Consider the following 22,900-nt stretch of genomic DNA (forward strand, 5'->3'; position numbering starts at 1 on the left):
CTCAGGTGACAATTGAAATGAGTTTTGAGATAAATTAAAACTTTACCAGGCACCAGAGTATTACTTATGTTACTCTCCTGATAAATGCCCATATTTTCATAGGAATAGGTAGCATTTTATAACCCATTTGTCTAGTCAGGCTATTTTAAATATAAAACAAAATTCCCAATGGCACTGAATCCTCCATAATACATCACAAATATTTTTACTCTCATTGTATTCTCTTTCCTTGCTGCTGGTGGATGACTGAACTCCCTAATGTACAGTGTAAGTGAACTCTATGTAGAAGCCAGCAGGACATATTTCACAGTAATGTCACAAACCACTACATTCTGTTTTGGCAATATAAAGTACAGCCCCAAAGTATTTAGTTTATGGTATGAGATCAGGTTAGTAGCACAACACTATAGTGGGTGGCAGCTCTATAGCTGACCTCAAGTCAAGTAAATAAAGCCCAAATAGTGTTTGAAACATAGTTGGTTAGAATCACTCTCAAATATACAGACATAGGGTTCAAGTCACTGTCAGAATACTGGCCCCCAGCTGTGGAAAGTCCATCTGGAAGGGACATGAGTAATACAGTACAATTCACCAGGAACTCCTCTTCCTTTGGGTCTTGTCCAGTGCACTCAAAAAGTCAGTGGGGTCAGCGGGGAAAGTTGCCAAAAGTGCCACTGGCAAACCTCTCAACCTTGTAATGCAGGGGTGGGTATGAAAATTGTATGGCAGGCCATGATTGCTCAGGAAATTGGGGGTTAGGGTGCAGGAAGGGATGAGGGCTCCAGCTGGGGGTGAGGGTTGGCTGTGCAGGAAAGTGCTCCGGGCTGAGACTGAGGGGTTCGGAGGGCAGGAGGGGGATCAGGGCTGGGGCAGGAGGTTGAGGCGCGGGAGGGAGTCAGGGGTGCAGGATCTCAGCAGTGCTTACCTCAAGCAGCTCCCGGAAGCAACGGCATGTCCCTCCTCTGGCTGCTACATGGAGGCGCGGCCAGGCGGCTCTGCACGCTGCCCTGTCCACAGGTGCCATCCCTGCAGCTCCCACTGGCCGCGGTTCCTGGCCAATGTGAGCTATGGGGGTGGCACTTGGGGCGGGGGCAGCATGCGGAGCCCCCTGGATGCCCCTACACATAAGAGCTGGAGCGGGGACATATTGCTGCTTCCGGGAGCCACAGCACATGCGGAGCGGGACAAGCCCGCGACCCTGCTCCCTGGAGGAAGCTCGAGGGCCAGATTAAAATGTCTGAAGGACCGGATGTGGCCCCCGGGCCGTAGTTTGCCCACCCCTGTTCTAATGTGTGTGACACAAGCCATCAAAATGCAACAAGTTATCAAAACGTAGAACACCGGTGCACTGTTGCACATTGTACCACAGGCAACAAATTACACTGCTTTTAATTATAAAACATGTTTTTAAAGATGTTTTTTCATTGTGTGAATCAAATAAGCTAGCTTTGCCATCTGTAACAGTTTAATTGGCGTGGAGTGGGAGGGTGGCCTGTTACAGATGGCAAAACTGGCTTATTTGATTCAGACAGTGAGAAAACAGTCTTATAAATAGCTTTTATACTTCTAAAACATAATTTCTTGCTTATGGCTTGATGTACAACAAAACACACGTGCTCCACATTTGGGACCAGGTCCTCGCTCAGGCTGCTAAGAAGCTTGAAGGAAGTAGTCCTTGCCCACACTTCTCATAGGATGCCAGAAGGAGGGGAGTTCTCATCCCAGGCTGCCCCTAATTTAATTCATACAGCTCTCCTCCAACCCCCTACGATTCATGTCATTCACGCTATACAATCTGTGCCAGATCCTTGCTTCCCACACAAAATTAATACTGATGCCCCCCACCCACTTACCCACAGTTAATAGAGGCCAGATCTTCCTCCATCCCCCAATTAATGATGGCCACTTTCCCCTTTAAGGCAGGGGTCAGTCTTCTAAATCTATTGCTGACTGCCCATACTTTAAGGTTGCTATCTGAAGACTTTCAGCTCCTCCTGGTCAGCCCTCCTTACCACACAGACTTCTCTTTGCTCCTTAGAAGGAAGGTGAGGGAGGAAAAGGAGCTCAGAGCTGCTACTACCCCAGCCAGCAGACTCAGTCTTGCAGACCACCTGAGTATGTATGCTGTGCAGTAGAACAGATTGCCTGATCTTGCTCCAATGTAGTACAGTTGAGTGCTCTGGCAGTCACCTACCCTCCTCTAGGAAGGGATTTCACCTTGAGCACAATAACCCAGAGGTGAAAGTAAGCCGGTACGCCCTGGTACGACATACCGGCAAGAGCCAGTGCACCGTATAGTGGTGGCCCAGCTTCCCCAGGCGGCAATTTAAAGGGCCTGGGGCTCCCAGCAGCGCCTGGAGCCCCAGGCCCTTTAAATTGCCACCAGAGCCCAGCTGCCGCTACCCCAGGGCTCCAGCAGCGGGGCTATTTAAAGGGCCGGGGCTCCCGCTGCCTCTACTGTCCTGGGCCCTTTAAATAGCCACCAGAGCCCGGCCACCGCTACTCCAGTGCTCCGGGGGCTATTTAAAGGGCTGGGGCGGTAGAAGCAGGGGAGTCCTGGGCCCTTTAAATAGCCCCCAGAGCCCTGGAATAGCGGCGCGGCTCCGAGCGCTATTTAAAGGGCCTGGGGCTCCCACTGCCTCTATGGCCCCGGCCCTTTAAATAGCCACCGGAGCCCCACTGCCGGAGCCCTGGGGTAGCAGCAGCAGCTGGGGGCTCTGGCAGCAGTTTAAAGGACACAGGGCGGTAGCGGCGGCCCAGCCCTGGGCCCTTTAAACTGCTGTCAGAGCCCCCGGTTGCCACTGCTACCCCGGTGAGGGACAGGGCGGGCTGGGGCTGGCTCTGACCCCCCCAACCCCACCCCTTCTGGCCCGAGGCCCTGCCCCTTTCGGGGGCCAGAGCTGGCCCCAACCCAGCCCTGCACCGGTAAGTCCCTATTTCTACTTTCACCCCTGCAATCACCTCATGAATGCAAAGGGCTGCAAACTATTTCCCTCGGTCTACAATCCCCTAATGTTAAACTAGTCCTGACTTTGGAGACCTCCCCACGTATGTATCAGCTGGGTTCATCTTTAAGGAGGTTATTGCCCTTATAGAGTAGACGTTTAGATAGTGAACTACAAAAGAACTTATGGAGCAGAGCCAACACTTGATTTAATATTGTAGTAGACTTTCTCCAAGCGTATTCAATTTTCATATGTTCACTACATTTTCCCTTATAAAAATGTAAGTATAGAAACTTAGGTCATCTAATTCCAATATCCCTCAAAAACATCATTTAAAAACATGCTTGCCAGCTGCTATTTTCTGTTTTGCTCATTTGTTTTATTTTTAGGTAGCCTTTTTATTTTGCCTAAAAGACTGTCTTTTTAACACGCTGAGCCCCATTCACATGCCTAAACTTCTTTTAAGGTGTTTTTGGAAAGAGTGTCTACTCATTAATCCAATATTGTGAAATTAATTCTACAATGGTTGAGGAACACCTTAAACGTACATTGTAAAATACTAGAAAAGGGGATACGGTAAGATATTCAATTAAGAGAATAAGACTATCAGAGCAGAAAATGCCAAGTTACACGTAGAGTCACAAAAATTTGAATTCACTAAACAAAGATTTCCAGACACTATAATACAATTATTGAAATCTATAGAAGTCAAAAAGAACAAAGAAATCCATAGTGAATTACATGCAGGGGTGAAAGTAAGTTAAAGGACTTACCGGTACGCCAGAGTCCTGGGCAGGGGCGTGGCCTCAACCGGAAGAGGCGGGCCTTTAAATCAAGATTTAAAGGCCCCAGGGCTGCGGCTGGGAGATCCGGGGCCTTTAAATCACCCCTGGAACTACCAGCTGCAGAGACGGCTGGGAGCCCCGGGGCACAGAGGTGATTTAAAGGGCCCAGGGCTCTGGTCACCGCTACCACAGCGGTGCTCTGGGCCCTTTAAATTGCTGACGGAGCTCTGCCGCTGCTACCATGGGGCTCCAGCAGCCGGGCTTGGGCGGGGATTTAAAGGACCTGGGGCTCCGGCGGCAGGAAGCCCCAGGCCGTTTAAATTGCTGCCCAAGCCCCACTGCCTGAGCCTCGGGGTAGTGGCGGCAGGGCTTGGGCAGTGCTTTAAAGGGCCAGGACTCCCCGCAGCATCCGGAGCCATTGGCCCTTTAAATCGTCACCCAAGCCCTGCTGCCGGAGCCCCAGGGTCTCGGCAGCAGGGTTCTGGCGGTGATTTAAAGGGCCAGGGGCTCCGGCCACTACAGGGAGCCCCAGGCCTCTTAAATCGTCAGCCTAGGGAAGCCAGTCTGGTCCGGCACGGCGTACCGTACCAACTTACTTTCACCTCTGATTACATGTAGTTTCAAGAGTCCATTTAAAGGAAGTATATACATAAAATCCCTGAGTGAATTTCTGAATGATATTGTGGATAAGGCAGAAATCTCCTGAGGACTTCTCTCCTGGTAATTTGCTGACTCTATTGAGGCATTAATACCAGAAGGAATAAAGTAGACCAGGAATGGAAAAGTTTCTTATCAACTTTCCAAAATGGCAAACAAGCAGCGTTGTCATTGTGTCTGTGTTTTGTGAAGAGGAGTGTTTACAAGAACATATCAACCACTTACACTCATGCTTTCTAACTGTTTCTACCTGAGAAACTATGAAAGAATGAAGACAACTCATCATTCCATGTGGATGGTTATATACGACAAACATTAAAGAGACACTGTCAACCTAAATTTGGCCTATTACATTTCATAATAGTATTTTATAAAAAGGTAAGACTGATAGAAATGTTTCACAATTTTAAAATTCCAATCAAAAAGAGTTGTTTTAAAACAAACATTTCACTGTATTGTCTGAATCACTACAGCACCAAGAACTTGAAAGTGAAACAGACTATAAAAAAAAAGGAAAGCTGACTTCACTGATGTTTTCCACCAAACTTAGATAAATATATAAAATAAACAAAGAGCAAATATATTGGATTTTAAAAATTCTTTCACTTGAAATATTGTGCAGTATTATGAGTAATATAAGAATTCTATTTTAAACCAACATATTTTTAAGTTAACAATGTCACTAATCAGAGGGGTAGCCGTGTTTGCCGCTTTTTAAGATCCAGACTAAGAGTCCTGTGGCTCCTTATAAACTAACAGAAGTATTGGAGCATAAGCTTTCATGGGTGAATACCCACTTCGTCAGACGCATTCACCCACGAAAGCTTATGCTCCAATACTTCTGTTAGTCTATAAGGTGCCACAGGACTCTGTCGCTTTTTAATATCACTAAGACATTTTTATAGTCACCTGGAGTTCCATTTGCTGCAAATCTAAATCAATAATAAAGGGAGGAACAGTAGATTCCATGGTGTTGTCTCCAGTTCTTCTGTATATATTCCACTAGGAAATATCCACCAGATCTAAAATATTATCCCTACCATACATTAGTTTTAGCTTCTAAAAATCAGAGGTAGAGTAGCAGAAACAGATTTCTGCTACTTTAATTAACAGTTCTACAAAAATTATGTTAGATAATGGCAATACATGTAAACCAGCCAAAATTTCTTCCTTCCCAGTCTTGTTTCCTTTCATTTTATAAAACCAACAAGTGATTAAGTTTTCCCAACATCATTATGTAAAACTCTTAAGGGACATAAAAGCAAAGATTAGTAGCTTGTATTTGATGTAGTGGAGCAGGGGGAACCAGAGGAGGGAACCAAAAAAAGGGGTGATGTGGTCAAAGAGATGAGCCAGAAACATGATCTCTACAGCATAGTTTTGAATGGACATAAGTAAAGCAAAATGCATTTGTCATGGTGAGACAAATGTCAAGATGTAAGATCGTTTGTCCAGATCCCCACCGTTTAGCTTTGGAGAGGAAAGGCCAGATCTTAAAGATGCTATGCAGAGAGAAGAGAAGCAGCAGAGTTTAGACACAGCTTTGATGTTAAGATCTAGAGAGAACCATGTTGAAGGTAACATCCAAGCTATGGGCTTAAGTGACAGAAAAAATGGTAGTGTTCCCCATAATGACTAAGAAAAGGGGAAGATGGAAGGACAAGGCGGGGGAAAATAGCTCTCTTTTAGCCACATTGAGAATAAGCTGATGGTTGGACATCCACAAGATGTCAGAAAGACAAGCTGTGATTTTAGTTTGGAAAGAAGGAGACAGGTCAGGAGTGGAGATGTAGATCTGTGAGCCATAAGCATACACGTGGTATTTATTGACATACAGAATGAGATATATAGGGTACGTTAGACACAGATAGCTAACATATTCTCTGCTTAAAGTCCTTACAACATATCTAGTATGAGTGTCCAATTAGTTTCTTCAGAGTACAATAACAATGAGGGAAGGAGCAATTATTACAGAAATATTAGAAAAATATAGGAGTACAATTTGATATATTAAAAATATTAGATATTTCTATAAGTTCTATAGGATGTACAGGGGCTTTAAAACAAAACACTGAAAATTAAGGGATTGAGGAACTCACGAAGAACTAGAATAGGTGGTAAAGCATGTGTTAGAGTCAGAGGAAGTGGAACTAGAACATGATCAGATCAGAATTTAAATATAATATCTTTATGGGAGAAATTTTAATGAACATGTGGAAATTAAATAAGCTTAGTGGGGGCTATTACAATTTTAAATGAGAATGATGGCTCTGCACACCAGCTGTTTATGGTTCAGTGAGTGACACTGAAATTGATAATGGATAATTACATTCTTTATGTAAAGTACGGTATCTTCTCTCTCACTTCATAGACACCACTGATGAATTGAGGAATGTGTCTGTGGGAGAACTCCCAAAAGATATGGCCACTTCTTGTAATATACCAAAACAAAAGCTATTTTTAGCTTTTGCAGACTTATGGAGTCTGAATGAAAAGGCAAAGTTATAGTCTACTGGCAATCATGGATCCAGCAGACAAAAAACCCCCACCCCCAAAATATATGTTAGGAGATTACATTATTGCACAATTATAATTAAAACAGCAGTTAAACCCTTTTCTGTTATTGTCCTTTTGTGTGTGAAAACACTGGCTCACTTTATACATAAATACAAAGGATATATTACATATGTACAACATAAATTCTTTCATATTGCTGTCTACAGCATTTGCACCTATACTTTCATTTAAATTACATGAATGTTTTTACTACGTTGGCATATTTTAGTAGGCTAAAATATTTTTTCAACAAAACACATTTTTAAATTTTCCTCTTGATTTAAGTGCTCTTATTCTACCCTTCTTACCTGAAGGTATGTTATTCTCCTCTGCACCAGCTCTGTCAGATCTTTGGCCTCTTTTTCTCGCCAATCACCTGCTCCATCTGTTTGACTGAGGTAGTACAGATCTGTCATTATCGACCTATAAAAGGCAAGCAACATTAGATAGCTACCTTAATAATACTAAATCAGAGGGTTAGGCAAAGCCACAAAGAGAAATTAAATAAGTCTTCTGATTACACTGATCTGCTTAAACATTTTTTGTGGACAGGATACGTAATTAAACTAAGAGGGGACAAGTACATATGCACTGTACAACACTAAATTAATTTGACTGTTGGCACGCCACAGCTGTTGCAAAAAAAGCAAAGATGATTCTGGGATGTATTAACAGGTGTGTTGTGAGCAAGACACGAGAAGTCATTCTTCCACTCTACTCTGCTCTCGTTAGGCCTCAGCTGGAGTATTGTGTCCAGTTCTGGGCACCGCATTTCAAGAAAGATATGGAGAAATTGGAAAGGGTCCAGAGAAGAGCAACAAGAATGATTAAAGGTCTTGAGAACATGACCTATGAAGGAAGGCTGAAAGAATTGGGTTTGTTTAGTTTGGGAAAGAGAAGACTGAGAGGGGACATGATAGCAGTTTTCAGGTATCTAAAAGGGTGTCATAAGGAGGAGGGAGAAAATTTGTTCACCTTAGTCTCTAAGGATAGAACAAGAAGCAATGGGCTTAAACTGCAGCAAGGGAGGTCTAGTTGGACATTAGGAAAAAGTTCCTAACTGTCAGGGTGGTTAAACACAAGAATAAATTGCCTAGGGAGGTTGTGGAATCTCCATCTCTGGAGATATTTAAGAGTAGGTTAGATAAATGTCTATCGGGAATGGTCTAGACAGTATTTGGTCCTGCCATGCGGGCAGGGGACTGGACTCGATGACCTCTCAAGGTCCCTTCCAGTCCTAGAATCTATGAATCAGTGCAGATTACCTCTCTCTGCGTGTATCCTCCAACATAAACAGCAGCCCAGAATGGGTGTGTACACATTATCTGATTCTGTGTCCTCCATTTACCATATTTCTCTTATCCATATATAACTGCAGTATTAAATGGCTGTGGAGTGGAAAAACTCTTAAGCCCACTAATCAAAATTTTTAATTGAAGAAAAGTCCCAAAACCATTAGTTCCAGGATAAATCTGAAATTCATTGGCCCAGGAAAAGAGACAATCGGGGGGTGACTCCTAATGTTGCTTCTCTGACAATGTGATGTTGCTATGCCATCAGAGATCAGCTTACTGTCTCTATATAAATGTAACATTGTAAATGTCATGGTGCAGAGATTCTACTATGTTCCCATAGTCCTTATTAGTACAGCAGCAAACCAATTGTAGAATATTAAAAAAAAAATGGGATAAAGAAGCATCTCTTTGTTTATAATTAAAAATAATGATATTATGAATAAGGTAAGTAACAGCATAGGAAGAGTGACATGAGATGTGAGCATGATGTAAATCTGGATTTAAGTCACAATAGTTCAGCTTTCATATCAATGCACAAGGGCATACTTTTGTATCTCTCTGTATAAAGCAGTTATATTTAAAATGTATAAGCATTACATGCAAAAAAATTTACATTAGTATCACAAATTTAAACTAAAGAATACGGAGATCATTTTTTAGGATCGGTCAGATCCTAAATGATGACTATTGTATTAGTATCCAGTGGATAGTCACAACTGAAGGTCCAGGGAAGGGTGGTGAGAAAATTCTGGCCAGCAGAAGGGAGCAGGAAGATGGTAATATACTGGGGATGTGATAAGGCATCCTAACCAGCAGGAGGGAATTTGGGTAGAACAGCAGCACATCAAAGACAGCCACAACCACATACCACAGGCTTTTTATGGTATCCAAGATTTTTTGAGGGGAGGGGCTTGGAGAAAGAAAGCAATCGGGGGCAGACAGCATGTGGAAGGGAGCATTCTTGGCAAAATCCAGTATTCATAGTAGGGTGGGGTTTGGATTCCTATTCACTCAATACCCAAATTATGCAAAGAAGAGTCAGTAAATGAAAAATATTATGTTATTCATAACAACATTACCTGGTCTACTCTGCAAATACTATAACTTTACATTTAATAACCTAACTAATAATCCAACATTATAGGCAGAGAATGGAGCTGCTTAACACTTCTGATTATAGTACCCAAGTTGCTTGTAACTTTGACAGACTTTAACCATTTGGAATGATACCCACTTTATTTGGACTTGAGGGGCTGTGATTTACCAGCTGAGAGTCTTGATGAACCACACATGGGAATACCAGAGCAGAGGGAGGAAACATAGTAGCGGTTGGGGGATAGAGGGAACCAGTGGGGATACAAAAAGAGTGAGGGCCAAGGAACATGCCTTTTCTCCTAGGACCCCCTGGGAATGCCCTCTCAGGGTAAGGGTGGTATAAGAGACCCTACCTTGCAGTAATCTATGGCACTGGAGCTCCTTGGTTGAGGCTATTCCTTATAAGCAGGCTTGGTGATGAAGTGGGGAGCAGGCTCAGCATGTACCCACCTGCTGATTGCCTTCTATGATGAGATAACTGGCTCTCTCATGGGGAAAGCAATGCACGTGATATACCTTGACTTTAGCAAAGCTTTTGATACGGTCTTCCACAGTATTCTTGCCAGCAAGTTAAAGTAGTATGGATTGGATGAATGGCCTATAAGGTGGACAGAAAGCTGGCTAGATCGTCGGGCTCAATGGGTAGTGATCAACAACTCGATGATCAGTTGGCAGCCAGTAGCAAGCAGAGTGCCCCAGGGGTCTGTCCTGGGACCAATTTTGTTCAACATTTTTATTAATGATCTGGATAATGGGATGGATTGCACCCTCAGCAAGTTCGTGGATGACACTAAGCTCGGGGAAGAGGTACATGTGCTGGAGAGTAGGCATAGGGTACAGAGGGACCTAGACAAACTGGAGGATTGGGCCAAAAGAAATCTGATGAGGTTCAACAAGGACAAGTGCAGAGTCCTGCACTTAGGATGGAAGAATCCCATGCACTGCTACAGGCTGGGGACCGACTGGCTAAGCGGCAGTTCTGCAGAAAATAACTATAAAATCACTGCTGATAAAATTTGCAGATGACAGAGACTGGTTGAGAGGTAAATAACAATGAGGACCTGGCAGTCACACAGAACAATCTGGACTGCTGTTAAACTGAGCCCATTCACACAAAACACACTTCAATATAATTAAATTCAAAGTTATACATCTAGGAAGCAGGAATGCAGGCCACACAAGAAGAATGGAAGAATTACATCCTGGAAAGCAGTGACTCTGAAAAGCATTTTGGAATCATAGCGGACAAGCAACGGAACATGAGCTCCCAGTGGGATGCTGTGGCAAAAAGGCATAATGTGGTCCTTGGAATGTACAACCAGAGAAGTAGTGAGTAGGAATAGAGATCTACCTCTATATATGGCATTGGTGAGACTGATACTGGAAAACTGTATCATCCACAAAATTATTTGAGGGCTGGAGCAAATGCCTTAAAGTGAGAGACCTAAAGAGCTCAATCTGCTTAATTTAGGAAAAAGAAGATTGAGAGGTGACTTGATTAGCATATAAGTACCTTCACAGGAAGAAAATACCAGTTATGAGGGACTCTTTAATCTGTCAGAAAAAGACCTAACAAGAACCAATGGCAGGAAACTGAAGCCAGACAAATCGAAATTAGAAAGAAGGCACATTTTTTTTTAAAAATGAGGGAGAGATTAACCAAGGGAAGGGGTGGATTCTCCATTTCTTGATGACTTCAGTATAACACTGGATGCCTTCCTGAAAGATATGCTTTAGCCAAACACAAATTATACTTTAGTCAAATACAATTTAATGGTCTCAATGCAGGAATAATTTGGCAAAATTTAATGTCCCGCAAGATTATTTTTATTTGAAAAATTCAGCATAATCATGATTGCTAAAATGAATTTCAAAGAAAAGAAGATTCTTACTAGGTATTCCTGTAAGACCAGATAATTTTTCAGATCTCCTTTTAACACTGCTATTGATGTTAACGTATGAGGATCTCTTAATTTAGTTTAAAAAAAGGGGGGGGGGGAGGAATGACTTCACAGTGGTAAGTTGTGTTAACAAAACAATTTTTCTTTTATTGTTCACTAATGAGACCAGAATCCTACTGGGAACATAAGCTTTTAAATATAATAGGCCTAAGGACAGTTTTCACTGTATTTATAATGACTCTTGGATTCATTTTGTTCTGCATGAACACACTAGCACTAAAATGTTTTCATTTCACATGAAAGACACTTTTAGTAATGGGAAAGGCTTAGGATCAGCTTCAACTGCAAATACAATTCAGGTATCTCTGGACAGCACTATGATGGCAATGCAATTAAAGGAAAGTTACATTTTTATCTTAAATGTTCTGTTAACCTTTAATTAGGAGGAGAAATAGCTTTTTCTTAAATGGCTATAAGTCCTGAAATTATCAGGACATCTTCTCGTCTTAATGTAATTCCAGTTATACTGTATGCTGATGAACAATATCATTCATTTCATCCTAAAATATTGAAAAAAGGTATCTAAAATTAAATGTTTTATGTGTTTTGTTAGGTGTCATAGAAAGAGAGAGAGAGAGAGAGAAAAGTAACTATGAGTAGGCAGCCATAATAAACGATGATAGGTTTCTCACTGACAAAATTAAAAATACATATAAAAATATCCAAGCAGAGTTTCCATCTTCTGTTTAAGACTTAATGGACAAAACAGAAGGTTTACTCAATGACCCCTAACATACAGATATAATTTGCTGCTCATGGCCCAGTCGTGATATTTTAATCCAGACAGTAGCAATTCCCCCTTTGCAAGGAATCTAATTAATGTCCCAGTACCTTAATCAGTTTGTAGTGTTTAATACAATAAAAATGTAGTAGCAACTAGCACTAGTACCTTTCCTGGTGACCCAGATCAGATAGAAATTCATCAACATGTCTTTGGAGTTCACTTCCTTCCAAATTTTTCAACTTCTTCAATTCACTCTGAAGAAAAAACCAAAGTTCCTTGGCTCCATTTTCAATCCTTCTTCTCAATATTTCATGGTCTTTCCCCATGCCTGCTATTAAAAAGCATAAACATATCAGCATTTCCAGTGAAGTGGTACATGACGAAATTGAAACATTTGTGATATGGTATGTAAGAGTTTAAGAAGAAAAAGAAAACATCTCTCTACCAACCATCTCCTGTTCGCTTCTTATAGCTTTCTATCTGTTCTTTGGCCTTTAAAAGCTGCTCTTCTAAAGCATGTACCCTTCCTGCAGCTGGCCCCTGATCAATGGGACCATCTGGTATCCTAGAGCATAGGGAAGAAAATTAAAGCAATAATTAGGTTTATAAATTATGTAATATTTGCTTACTTCACTAAAAGTAGTTATTGATAACACTTCAGTTACGGTAACACATATAGAACCAACAAAACTCCAACAGAAACTTCTTCCCAGGTCAGCAATAATTTATACAAACAAGATTACAGTTCATTAACTAAAAGGACAATTTCAGTGTAACACAAGATACTCTATTTATCACAACTGTATTAGGATAACTTAAGATCTCATAGCAGCTAAAGTAACCAGTGGTGGTTTCTGGGCAGATATCTGTATCAAGAACAAACTTTAGAGGTGGCTATTAGGTTAGTCTTGGGAGACAAAGGTGGGAGGACAAATGAAACGTAATCCCTTCTTATGAACTCAATGACTTGAGGTTAGGGCATGCTTTTCCAAGATAAAAAATTTATTTCTGATGATCTATCATTCTTCAGCAACTACAGTTTCAGATTATTCTGGGAAAGTATACTCTGCAGCCAACACCCACTGTCTGGCCTGTTAAGATGTTATCTGTATAGTAATCTTTTGTCCTCAACTATCTTTACAGTGTCTCTTAAAACTTTTTCTTCCCTGCCTTCATTCAGGAAATGGGTACAGAATAATAATGTAGAACTGAAGTGATAAGTCAAGGCAACAAGAGCTACATTGCCAATCATGGGCAAAAAGACACTTGCTGGAATGTGGAGGAAATGGTATTGGTAGTCTGAAGATAGTGGTGTAAGACAGCAAGTCTTAAGCTTCAATAGCGCTGTCCAATGCTAGAACTACCCTCAGGAGTCAAACTTCTAGTCCCCTGAGATTTCTGTCAGTCTCTGTGACACAGAGGCCCATGGTGGTTCACCACTTTGTGACAAGTATCAGGGGGTAGCCGTGTTAGTCTGTATCTACAAAAACAACAAAGAGTCTGGTGGCACCTTAAAGACTAACAGATTTATTTGGGCATAAGCTTTCGTGAGTGTCACTCTATGCATCCGAAGAAGTGAGGTTTTTACTCACGAAAGCTTATGCCCAAATAAATCTGTTAGTCTTTAAGGTGCCACCAGACTCTTTGTTCACTTTGTGACAGCAATTCCTGTCAGACCTGACAATCACTGCACTTAACACACTGTTGTCATGTTATATACCCAAAAGGTGGCATCTAATATATAATTGGAAAACTAATGACTCACTAATCACCATTAATATTCTTGCATAATATACATATGGAGTAGGTTCGAAGAGTTTTAGGAATTATGTTCTTAAAATATGATTGGAAAGCAATGCATAAGCCCAGTCTGCCGTAGACAAAGGAATGTGTATTTGTTTGTCTTACCAGCCTGGTCATCAAGCAGTGACAATGAAGATGCATTTACATAAAAAGTAAACAAAGCCATGAACCTAGCGAGTGTGGGAGATAGCCTCTTGCGAGGGTCTGAACCTCAAACGATAAGCAATTGAATCAACTGATTGCATACAATACTGCTGTATTATAAAAGTGTATCAAGTAATGTATTTTATGAAAGCCTGTAACACACTGGTGATGAATATCATTGTGAAGTGTATGAATTAACACTATGTGAAGAATAATGGATACTCACAATATTATGCTTTAAAGTCTGTGACCAAACACAGGGAGAAACAGATTTTTCCTCAACCCCAAAGGTAGCATTGTGGAATCAAAACAATAGAAGCCCTATTTACATAAAAATCAGCAGGGGGTGGGAAACACACAGGCAGGGAAGAACAGCATGAAGTCATCCTGCTTCTTGAAGCAGGGTTAATGAACTCAGAGATATAAGGGGATACATAGAGCCATTTAGGCATCTTTCACCTAGGAAGACTAGGGAAACTAGCACCTCATATTTCTGTGGAAGGACCTCACTCAGAGAAATCAGCCATGGCTGGAAAGAAGAAAGACTGGTAAGGAATCTACATTGAACCAAGACTGTAGCTTTTTAAGACTTAGCCACTAGAAAGCATATTTTAATTTTACTTGCTTGTAATCATTTTGGTCTTTATTCCTTGCATTTGAACTCACTTAAAAACTCTTTGTTAGTGAACTTAATTTATTTTTTAATGTAAACCAAACCAGTGTTCTGTTTGAATTGAAAGGATTGTTAACCCCAGCTGAAGTAATAAATGGTGCTTTTGTCTCTTCAAATGCGCAACAAGCCTTATTATTTGTCTGAGTGTTCCAGGACAGGGCTGGGCACTTCAGGGCAGCCAGTTTTGGGGATGTTCTGGAGTAGGAGTGGGGTCACTTTGCAAGTAGTAACCAAGGCTGATGGAGACCAGGGTGGGGCAGGTTGTTGGGGTCAGAGTGCTGAATCAGAGCTACACAGTACACAGACATTCAGGGAACTGCATGCTTGTCTGCTGGATATTGGTATCCAGGCTGTGAGCCACAGCAGCAAAACTAGGATTACAAGGCAGTTGATGACAACTCCTTACTGGTCTGAGTTGAACCCCAAAACATCACAGTCTCACAATAGGAAGGCTGACAGCGTACAGAACACCAAAATATATCTTCTTCATTGCAAACATTAACTAGCTGCACAGCTACCTCTAATGGATCGATAAAATCAAGAAGGGCCAAATCAGTATGAATACTAAATCTATAATCTTAGCAGGTGATTTCAACAAAATATTGGATCTAAACTTTAATTAAAAAATAAATTAGCTCTAGACAAGCCATCATCAAAAATATGCATTCATTATACTGGATAAAGGAATATATAACATCAATGTTGCAGAAAAAGGCTACGCAGAGCTCTTGCTCGGAAATTCATAAAACATTCAATAAATATTTCTTTAGTACAAAAAACCCTTCAAAAAACTTCCCAAGATGCAGTTGGAATAACAGAAATATAAGTTATTAAATCTTTCTTTATTGTACACATGTACAAAGGTTCAGAGTAGAAATGGCAGGGTAGTCACCCGGGGCAATAGCATCAGCACATTCCCTTGAACTATCCAGTTAAACGTACAATGGCTGCATAGGAACCCTCCCACTATTTCTTTCTTTATTGGGACGTGTGAACTGTAATCCTTCCAAATTGCACATCTACGCAAGCAAAGACGTAAATGTGTTCTTAAATGCCATTCACAATTTGGGTTCCCCAAAGATTCAGTGGCTGCCATGCACTACCTTGGGTAAAAACTGACCAATTGAGATCATTTTGGCCAACATCATAGCAATAGTCTGATCTCTAGCTCTGGGGGAAAAAAAAGCCATCTAGAAACTTTTTGGGCAATGGCTATTTTTTCAGGTCTTATATCTCCAGAACCCCTGACTCAAATGAGTCTAAATTCAGGTCACTAACTACCCACCACTCCCATGACGTAAAGCAAATGTCAATAAAATCTGTGCAAGCATGCATATTTTAGAGCTTTATAAGCATCATCCTTTAAATAGGAAAGATAGAGAGAAAGTGCTCCTCTACGCATCTATCTGCAGCACTGGAATCTCTCAAAGGTGTGAAGTGACCCATTCATCTCAATGTGATGTTCTCAGATAAGAACACCTCATGGAGATGAATACAATCTGAAACAACAGTTGAGACATGTGAATTGCTCCATTTACCTCAGTGGAGGTTGTCATCCCTCTTGTGCTTTACAGCTTGTGATATGTATAAAGTATGCCTGATCTTATCTCCCCACCCAAAGGAGTAGGACTTCCCCAGATCTTGGGGGGTAAGTGGGGGGCCTCCCAAAAGGGCAACACCCCCACAAGAGCCCAGCTCACAATAACGGGGTGTGGGTGATTCAACTCCTATAGATAGGCATGAGCCCCCGCATCCTAGAACATACAGCAGTGAGAGGTGCTCAGACACACCCAGAGTGCCACAGCTTCCCATATGCCAGCTCATATGAGAGGAGCACCAAGTGGGTTCAGATCCCCAAAAGGAACAAGAGCCCCCCACCTCCAAGACCTGGGCACGCACACACAGGAGGGAAGATGTGGGGCTGAAACGTGCACCTTCCCCTATTCTCCTCCAGTTCCACTGTCAATCACCCCATGTCCTCCTTCCCAGTGTCCCATCCCTCTACCCCCGAGCTCCCACACCTCCCTCATCTGAGCCTTCAACCTCTCTCCCCTCCCCTACTACCTCTTCCCCGGGACCCCCCTCCCCTCGCTGCAGCCTCAAATTCATCTCCCCCTATACCCTCACTTCTCCATTCACAAAAACACCTCCCCTCTCAAGAAGTATTCACATGTCGAATTTGCCTCCCAAAGACTTGGATTATGTTCTCCCCAAAATAAATCTGTCACCCATGACTCAAATTGCAACAGGTTCCAACCACTCAGTACAAAACTACTTCTGTTTTAGGTGGGGGCTTGTGATCAATTAACATAATTTAAGAATAAATTAAAGGACGAATTCTCAATCTCAAAGAGGTCAAAGAGGTAATTCATCCAGTCATTTGTATCTCGAAGTTTAACAGTACAAGGCAGCAGGAACAAAGGTTTTTGGGATCCTGTAATTTAGAAACTCCTTAGTCAAATGATCCCAAATTTGGATCACTAATGCTACCCCCAAGTCCCCAAGAGGTACACCAAATTTCAAAGCAAGCCAAGTAACGATTTGGATTTTAGATCACTTACAAGAGTCAAGCTTTAAAGCATATAAAATGGCAGGAATGGAAACTCTCTAGCTGTTTTCTCTATTGGCACATGCACACTGTAAAAATGTACATTTTCTTAAATACCGTTCTCAGTTTGGGTTCCTCAAAGATTTAGTGGGTGCAGTGCACTATCCTGGGTAAAATTCAGCAGATTGAGACCATTTTGACCTGCATTACATCAGTTTGATCTCTAGCTCTGCGCAAAACACAAAAAAACAGACCTACACACTTTTTGAAAAAAAATGGCTTTTTCGGGGGGGCTTATATCTCTACATGAGTCCAAATTTGAATCACTAACCCTAGTCTGCACCCTCCTCAGGCATTCTAAATTTAAAAGGAATCCAACTAAGCATGCTGATTTTAGAGGATTTAGAAAGGTCTACCTTTAGAGTTAGTGTTGTGTCATGACTTCTGTTTATAGTGGTGCTGCCAGGCCACTATAATGTATAAAATATTTATATTTAACACATATAAATTGTTGAGGACTGGGGAGTTTTGTGAAGTGTTGTGGGGCATGCCTGCCCTATGGCACCTCCTGCTGAGCTATGTGGCGCTGCATGCCCTTCCTGCCTTAGTTTCCCTTCTCTCAGGGTCCCTTAAATCCAAACAGATGTAAGATTAAATTCCATGATGTGGTTCTACTTTAATTAAATTAAAAATAAACTTGAAATAAAATCTTTCCCCTTGGTTTGAGGGTTTGCAAAGCCCTCCTCCTTGGTGTGTGTGTGGTTCGCAATTCTGGGAGCTCCACTCCCTTGGGAGAGCTTCTCTCTCTCCGACCACGTGCCTGTAACTGAGGGCTTGTCTACACTACAAAATTAAGTCAAATTTATCTAATTTGACCTTGAGCCCCCTAATTAATGAAGTTAATTGTGCGGGACCACACCATGCTCATTGTCTCGATGGAGTGTGTCCTCACTAGCAGCACCTGCATTGATGCACAAAGCAGTGCATCGTGGGTAGCTATCCCAAAGTACAACTTGCCGCACTGCCTCATAGGACCAAAACATTGTGGCAGGAGAGAATGGGAACATTGCTGTTGATGTGAAAGAGGGAACACAGAGCATCATGGGATGCCGACGCAAACAACCCCAGTGGTTTTTGTGCCTTAAAATCACCGCCCAAATGCCATAACCCCAGAAGCATGGAGCCTGCTCAGCTGTGTACTCTTGCAGTGAGCATCTCAAACACCTTGCATCTTCTCCTGCAGTATTTCCAGAGCCAAAGTAGGAGCCACCGCATAGAACATAGCGATGTCCTGCAAGCAGCCCTGCTGCAAGCCATTGAAAAAAAAAACAAAAAACAAAAAACAGTTCACAATTGCTGCTGGCAGTCACAGAGCAGCTGCAGTCTGTTGAGCGCCATTTCTTTTCCCGTGAAACAAGCACTGACTGGTGAGACCACATTGTTTTGCAGGTATGGGATGATGAGCAGTGGCTGCAGAACTTTCGAATGCGGAAGGCCACCTTCCAGGAACTTTGTGCAGAGCTTCCCCTGCCCTGCAGTTCAGCAACACAAAAATGAGAGCTGCTCTGACAGTGGAGAAGTGAGTGGTGATCGCTATTTGGAAGCTTGCAATGCCAGACAGTTATCCATCAGTGGGGAATCACTTTGGAGTAGGTAAATCAACCGTGGGAGCTGCTGTGTTCCAAGTGTGCAGGGCCAATAATCAACTTCTGCTACGAAGGGTAACAAAATTAACATTGACAATGTTGAGATGCCTACAGTTATCCTGGGGGACCCAGCCTACCCCTTGCTCCCATGGTTCATGAAGCCATATACCAGCCGTCTGGACAGCAGTAAGGAACGGTTCAATTATAGGCTCAGCAAGTTCAGAATGGTGGTTGAAGTGTCTGGTTGTTTGAAAGGGTGCTGGAGAAGTCTACTAACAAGGTTGGACCTTAATGAGAACATCCCCATGGTTATAGCTGCTTGCCGTGTGCCCCATAATATCTGTGAAAAAAAGAGGGAAAATTTTCCGCAGGGGTGGGCAGTTGAGACAGATCGCATGGCAGTCATTTTTGAGCAGCCAGACACCAGGGCAATATGAAGAGCATAGTAAGGGGCATTGCGTATCCATGAGGCTTTGAAAAGCCATTTCAATAATGAGCCACAGTAATGTGAGCTGCCTGTCTGCATTGTGCTTTCCCAAACCTTCACCTAGCTTATATCACTGTCCCTGTAAAGCCGACCCCACACCCACTGCTTTTACTCAATAAAAGAACATTTATTTCTCAAATCCATTTACTTTATTTAACAAACATAAGTAAAGAGGGAGAACAGAAAGAAAAGGTAACCTTGTTTAAAAGGGGTTGTAAAGTTAGAACAGGAGAAATATTTTCAGCTGTGTAACATAACCGCATTCCAGACCATCAAAGTTCTGTGAATGGGTGGCTTCTGTTCCTTGTACCCTTCCCCTACCCCCAAGTTAAGTGAAAGGGATAATGGACTTTTTGCCCATGCCTCAGGGAATGCTTGGGGGAGGGTGATTCTGCACCAGGTGATGCTATTCTTTCCTCTAATTTTGTCTCCTCTGAATCGGTTTACTTCATCAAACTCGGAATTGCTTTTTTTCCCCATTTCTCAAAATTAGGAAAGAGATTCCTTTCCTCAACCAGCATAGCCAGCCCATCAGTGCCTTCCACAGATACATCTGGTGAACTGCATGTGAGACACAGTGGCAGCTCACCGGTGAGATGTTTATCTTTGAAAACTCATGGCAATCGGGGGAAGTCCCGGCTGACTGGAAAAAGGCTAATGTAGTGCCCATCTTTAAAAAAGGGAAGGAGGAGCATCCGGGGAACTACAGGCCAATCAGCCTCTCCTCAGTCCCTGGAAAAATCATGGAGCAGGTCCTCAAGGAATCAATTCTGAAGCACTTAGAGGAGAGGAAAGTGATCAGGAACAGTCAGCATGGATTCACCAAGGGCAAGTCATGCCTGACTAACCTAATTGCCTTCTATGATGAGATAACTGGCTCTGTGGATGAGGGAGAAGTAGTGGACGTGTTATTCCTTGACTTTAGCAAAGCTTTTGATACCGTCTCCCACAGTATTCTTGCCGGCAAGTTAAAGAAATATGGGCTGGATGAATGGACTATAAGGTGGACAGAAAGCTGGCTAAATTGTCGGGATCAACGGGTAGTGATCAATGGCTCCATGTCTAGTTGGCAGCGGAGTGCCCCAAGGGTCGGTCCTGAGGCCGGTTTTGTTCAATATCTTCATTAATGATCTGGAGGATGGCATGGACTGCACTCTTAGCAAGTTTGCAGATGACACTAAACTGGGAAGAATGGTAGATACACTGGAGGGTAGGGATAGGATACAGAGGGACCTAGACAAATTAGAGGATTGGGCCAAAAGAAATCTGATGAGGTTCAACAAGGACAAGTGCAGAGTCCTGCACTTAGGACGGAAGAATCCCATGCACTGCTACAGACTAGGGACAGAATGGCTAGGCAGCAGTTCTGCAGAAAAGGAACTAGGCGTTACAGTGGACGAGAAGCTGGATATGAGTCAACAGTGTGCCCTTGTTGCCAAGAAGGCTAACGGCATTTTGGGCTGTATAAGTAGGAGCACTGCCAGCAGATCGAGGGACGTGATCATTCCCCTCTATTTGGCATTGGTGAGGCCTCATCTGGAGTATTGTGTCCAGTTTTGGGCCCCACACTACAAGAAGGATGTGGAGAAATTGGAAAGAGTCCAGCGGAGGGCAACAAAAATGATTAGGGGGCTGGAGCACATGACTTATGAGGAGAGGCTGAGGGAACTGGGATTATTTAGTCTGCAGAAGAAAAGAATGAGGGGGGATTTGATAGCTGCTTTCAACTACCTGAAAGGGGATTCCAAAGAGGATGGATCTAGACTGTTCTCAGTGGTACCAGATGACAGAATAAGGAGTAATGGTCTCAAGTTGCAGTGGGGGAGGTTTGGATATTAGGAAAAACTTTTTCACTAGGAGGGTGGTGAAGCACTGGAATCGGTTACCTAGGGAGGTGGTGGAATCTCCTTCCTTAGAGGTTTTTAAGGTCAGGCTTGACAAAGCCCTGGCTGGGCTGATTTAGTTGGGGATTGGTCCTATTGTGAGCAGGGGTTGGACTAGATGACCTCCTGAGGTCCCTTCCAACCCTGATATTCTATGATTCTATGTCTTTGCACGAAACAGCTTCCACATATGCCTGGTAACACTATTACAAGCTCCATCAGATCATTTGGATTATAAATACTAGATGTTAAGCACATTTTTATATATATTTTCTTTAACAGTTCCACTTGCTTGAAATTTTCTAGATGATGTTACAGTCCAAACCAAACTTTGACATCTAACTTAGGCTGCTAATTTTAGAGGTTATCTCCTAAACTATGACACAGCCTTAACAACAGATGAACATGTCAATATAGCTCCAGTACAGTATATCTTTTCGCCTATTAGTTTTTTATCTTTATCAGTATGATAATATAATAAACTAAAAGGAAAAATTAAAAAATAAATAAGAAAGCCACAAACCTCTTGACATATGCTTGACGTACCATGCGTTTTTTTTTTCTGGTACAAAACAAAAACAATTTTGCATATGCTGTTTCCTGTCAGCTCATAGTAAACAGAAACCATTTTTCAATATGAAACCATGGCAACTGAAAATATTTCAGTCAGATTTTAAACATCTAACAGCTCTGAGATTTTCCCATAATTATGTTTACTTGATATTTTGTGCCTTGTTTAGTGGTAAAATTGCACATGCTAGCGACCATGCAAACAGAAAAAAAGTACTTTGTTTAAAACATCCATTTTATTACAAAACCATTTTCACATAATCGCCAGGTGACACAGATGGATGTCAGCACAGGGAACCAAACAAAAAGTGTAATCATAGTGACATCAAAGTTAGCTGGGGAACACTGGTATGACATATACAATAGGTCCAAAATTTCTACATAGTAGGTATTAACACTGGAGCCCAAGTTTCACTGAAGGAAAAGAAACTGACAAATAACAAAGACAAATAAAGCTTTTGCCTAGGATATAATTTTTTTTTATTTTTTTTTTTAAGTAAGACCACCAACCCTATGAATCATAAAGAGATCTCAGAGATACATAGGATTCCCTCAAAAATCCTAGAACAAAAGTAAATTCTGAATAAACTATTCCAAGTTCATCTGGCTTTAAAGAAAATTTTACAGCGGAATAGAATACTCCAGGTTGTATAATCTCACTTTTAAACAAAATACTGATGTTAACAAATTTGATTTATTTATTTTTGCATATCAGACTTCCCTAGGGAAAAAAGGTTTAAGTGCCTATGGCATTAATTTTCTCTCAGCTTCTGGGTATTTTAACAGGTTACAATGAAATTCTCTCTACAAAGAAATATGAAAAATTCCTAAAAGCAATCTATTGAATCTGTTGATTCTTTTTATTTGGCTCTTTCTCAGCTACTTGCATGGAATTGGAAGGTCTACTAACTGACTTCACCAACATTAGCATTTGTTTTTCTTTGATACTTTCCTTTAATTCAATGGTTTTTACAATAGAATGGAAAAAAACAATATCTGGTTACTGAGGTAAGAGGACAACTGGCAGTAGCAAATAAGCATAAAGAACAAAAACTGTAACTTTACTCTTCTACAGTATCAACCTTAGAAAGAGGACAGTACCAATGAGACAAACCTCAGGTAACTAAA

At 41.9% G+C, this 22,900-nt stretch overlaps 1 protein-coding gene across 4 annotated transcripts in view; it reads right to left on the reverse strand.

Annotated features, from left to right (window-relative positions):
* The window catches only part of FUT8 (fucosyltransferase 8), a 243,814-nt gene that overhangs the window by 62,185 nt on the left and 158,729 nt on the right, over positions 1-22,900 (reverse strand). For all 4 annotated transcript variants that reach the window (XM_034769407.1, XM_034769408.1, XM_034769409.1 and 1 more), the window contains 3 exons: positions 12,468-12,583; positions 12,184-12,349; positions 7,252-7,366 (listed from right to left, as the gene is read on the reverse strand). In XM_034769407.1, the coding sequence (XP_034625298.1) occupies positions 7,252-7,366; positions 12,184-12,349; positions 12,468-12,583 (397 nt within the window). The remainder of the gene's footprint in view (positions 1-7,251; positions 7,367-12,183; positions 12,350-12,467; positions 12,584-22,900) is intronic.

This window comes from Trachemys scripta, chromosome 4 (genome assembly GCF_013100865.1).
Source record: "Trachemys scripta elegans isolate TJP31775 chromosome 4, CAS_Tse_1.0, whole genome shotgun sequence".
In the NCBI taxonomy this organism is placed as follows: domain Eukaryota; kingdom Metazoa; phylum Chordata; order Testudines; family Emydidae; genus Trachemys; species Trachemys scripta.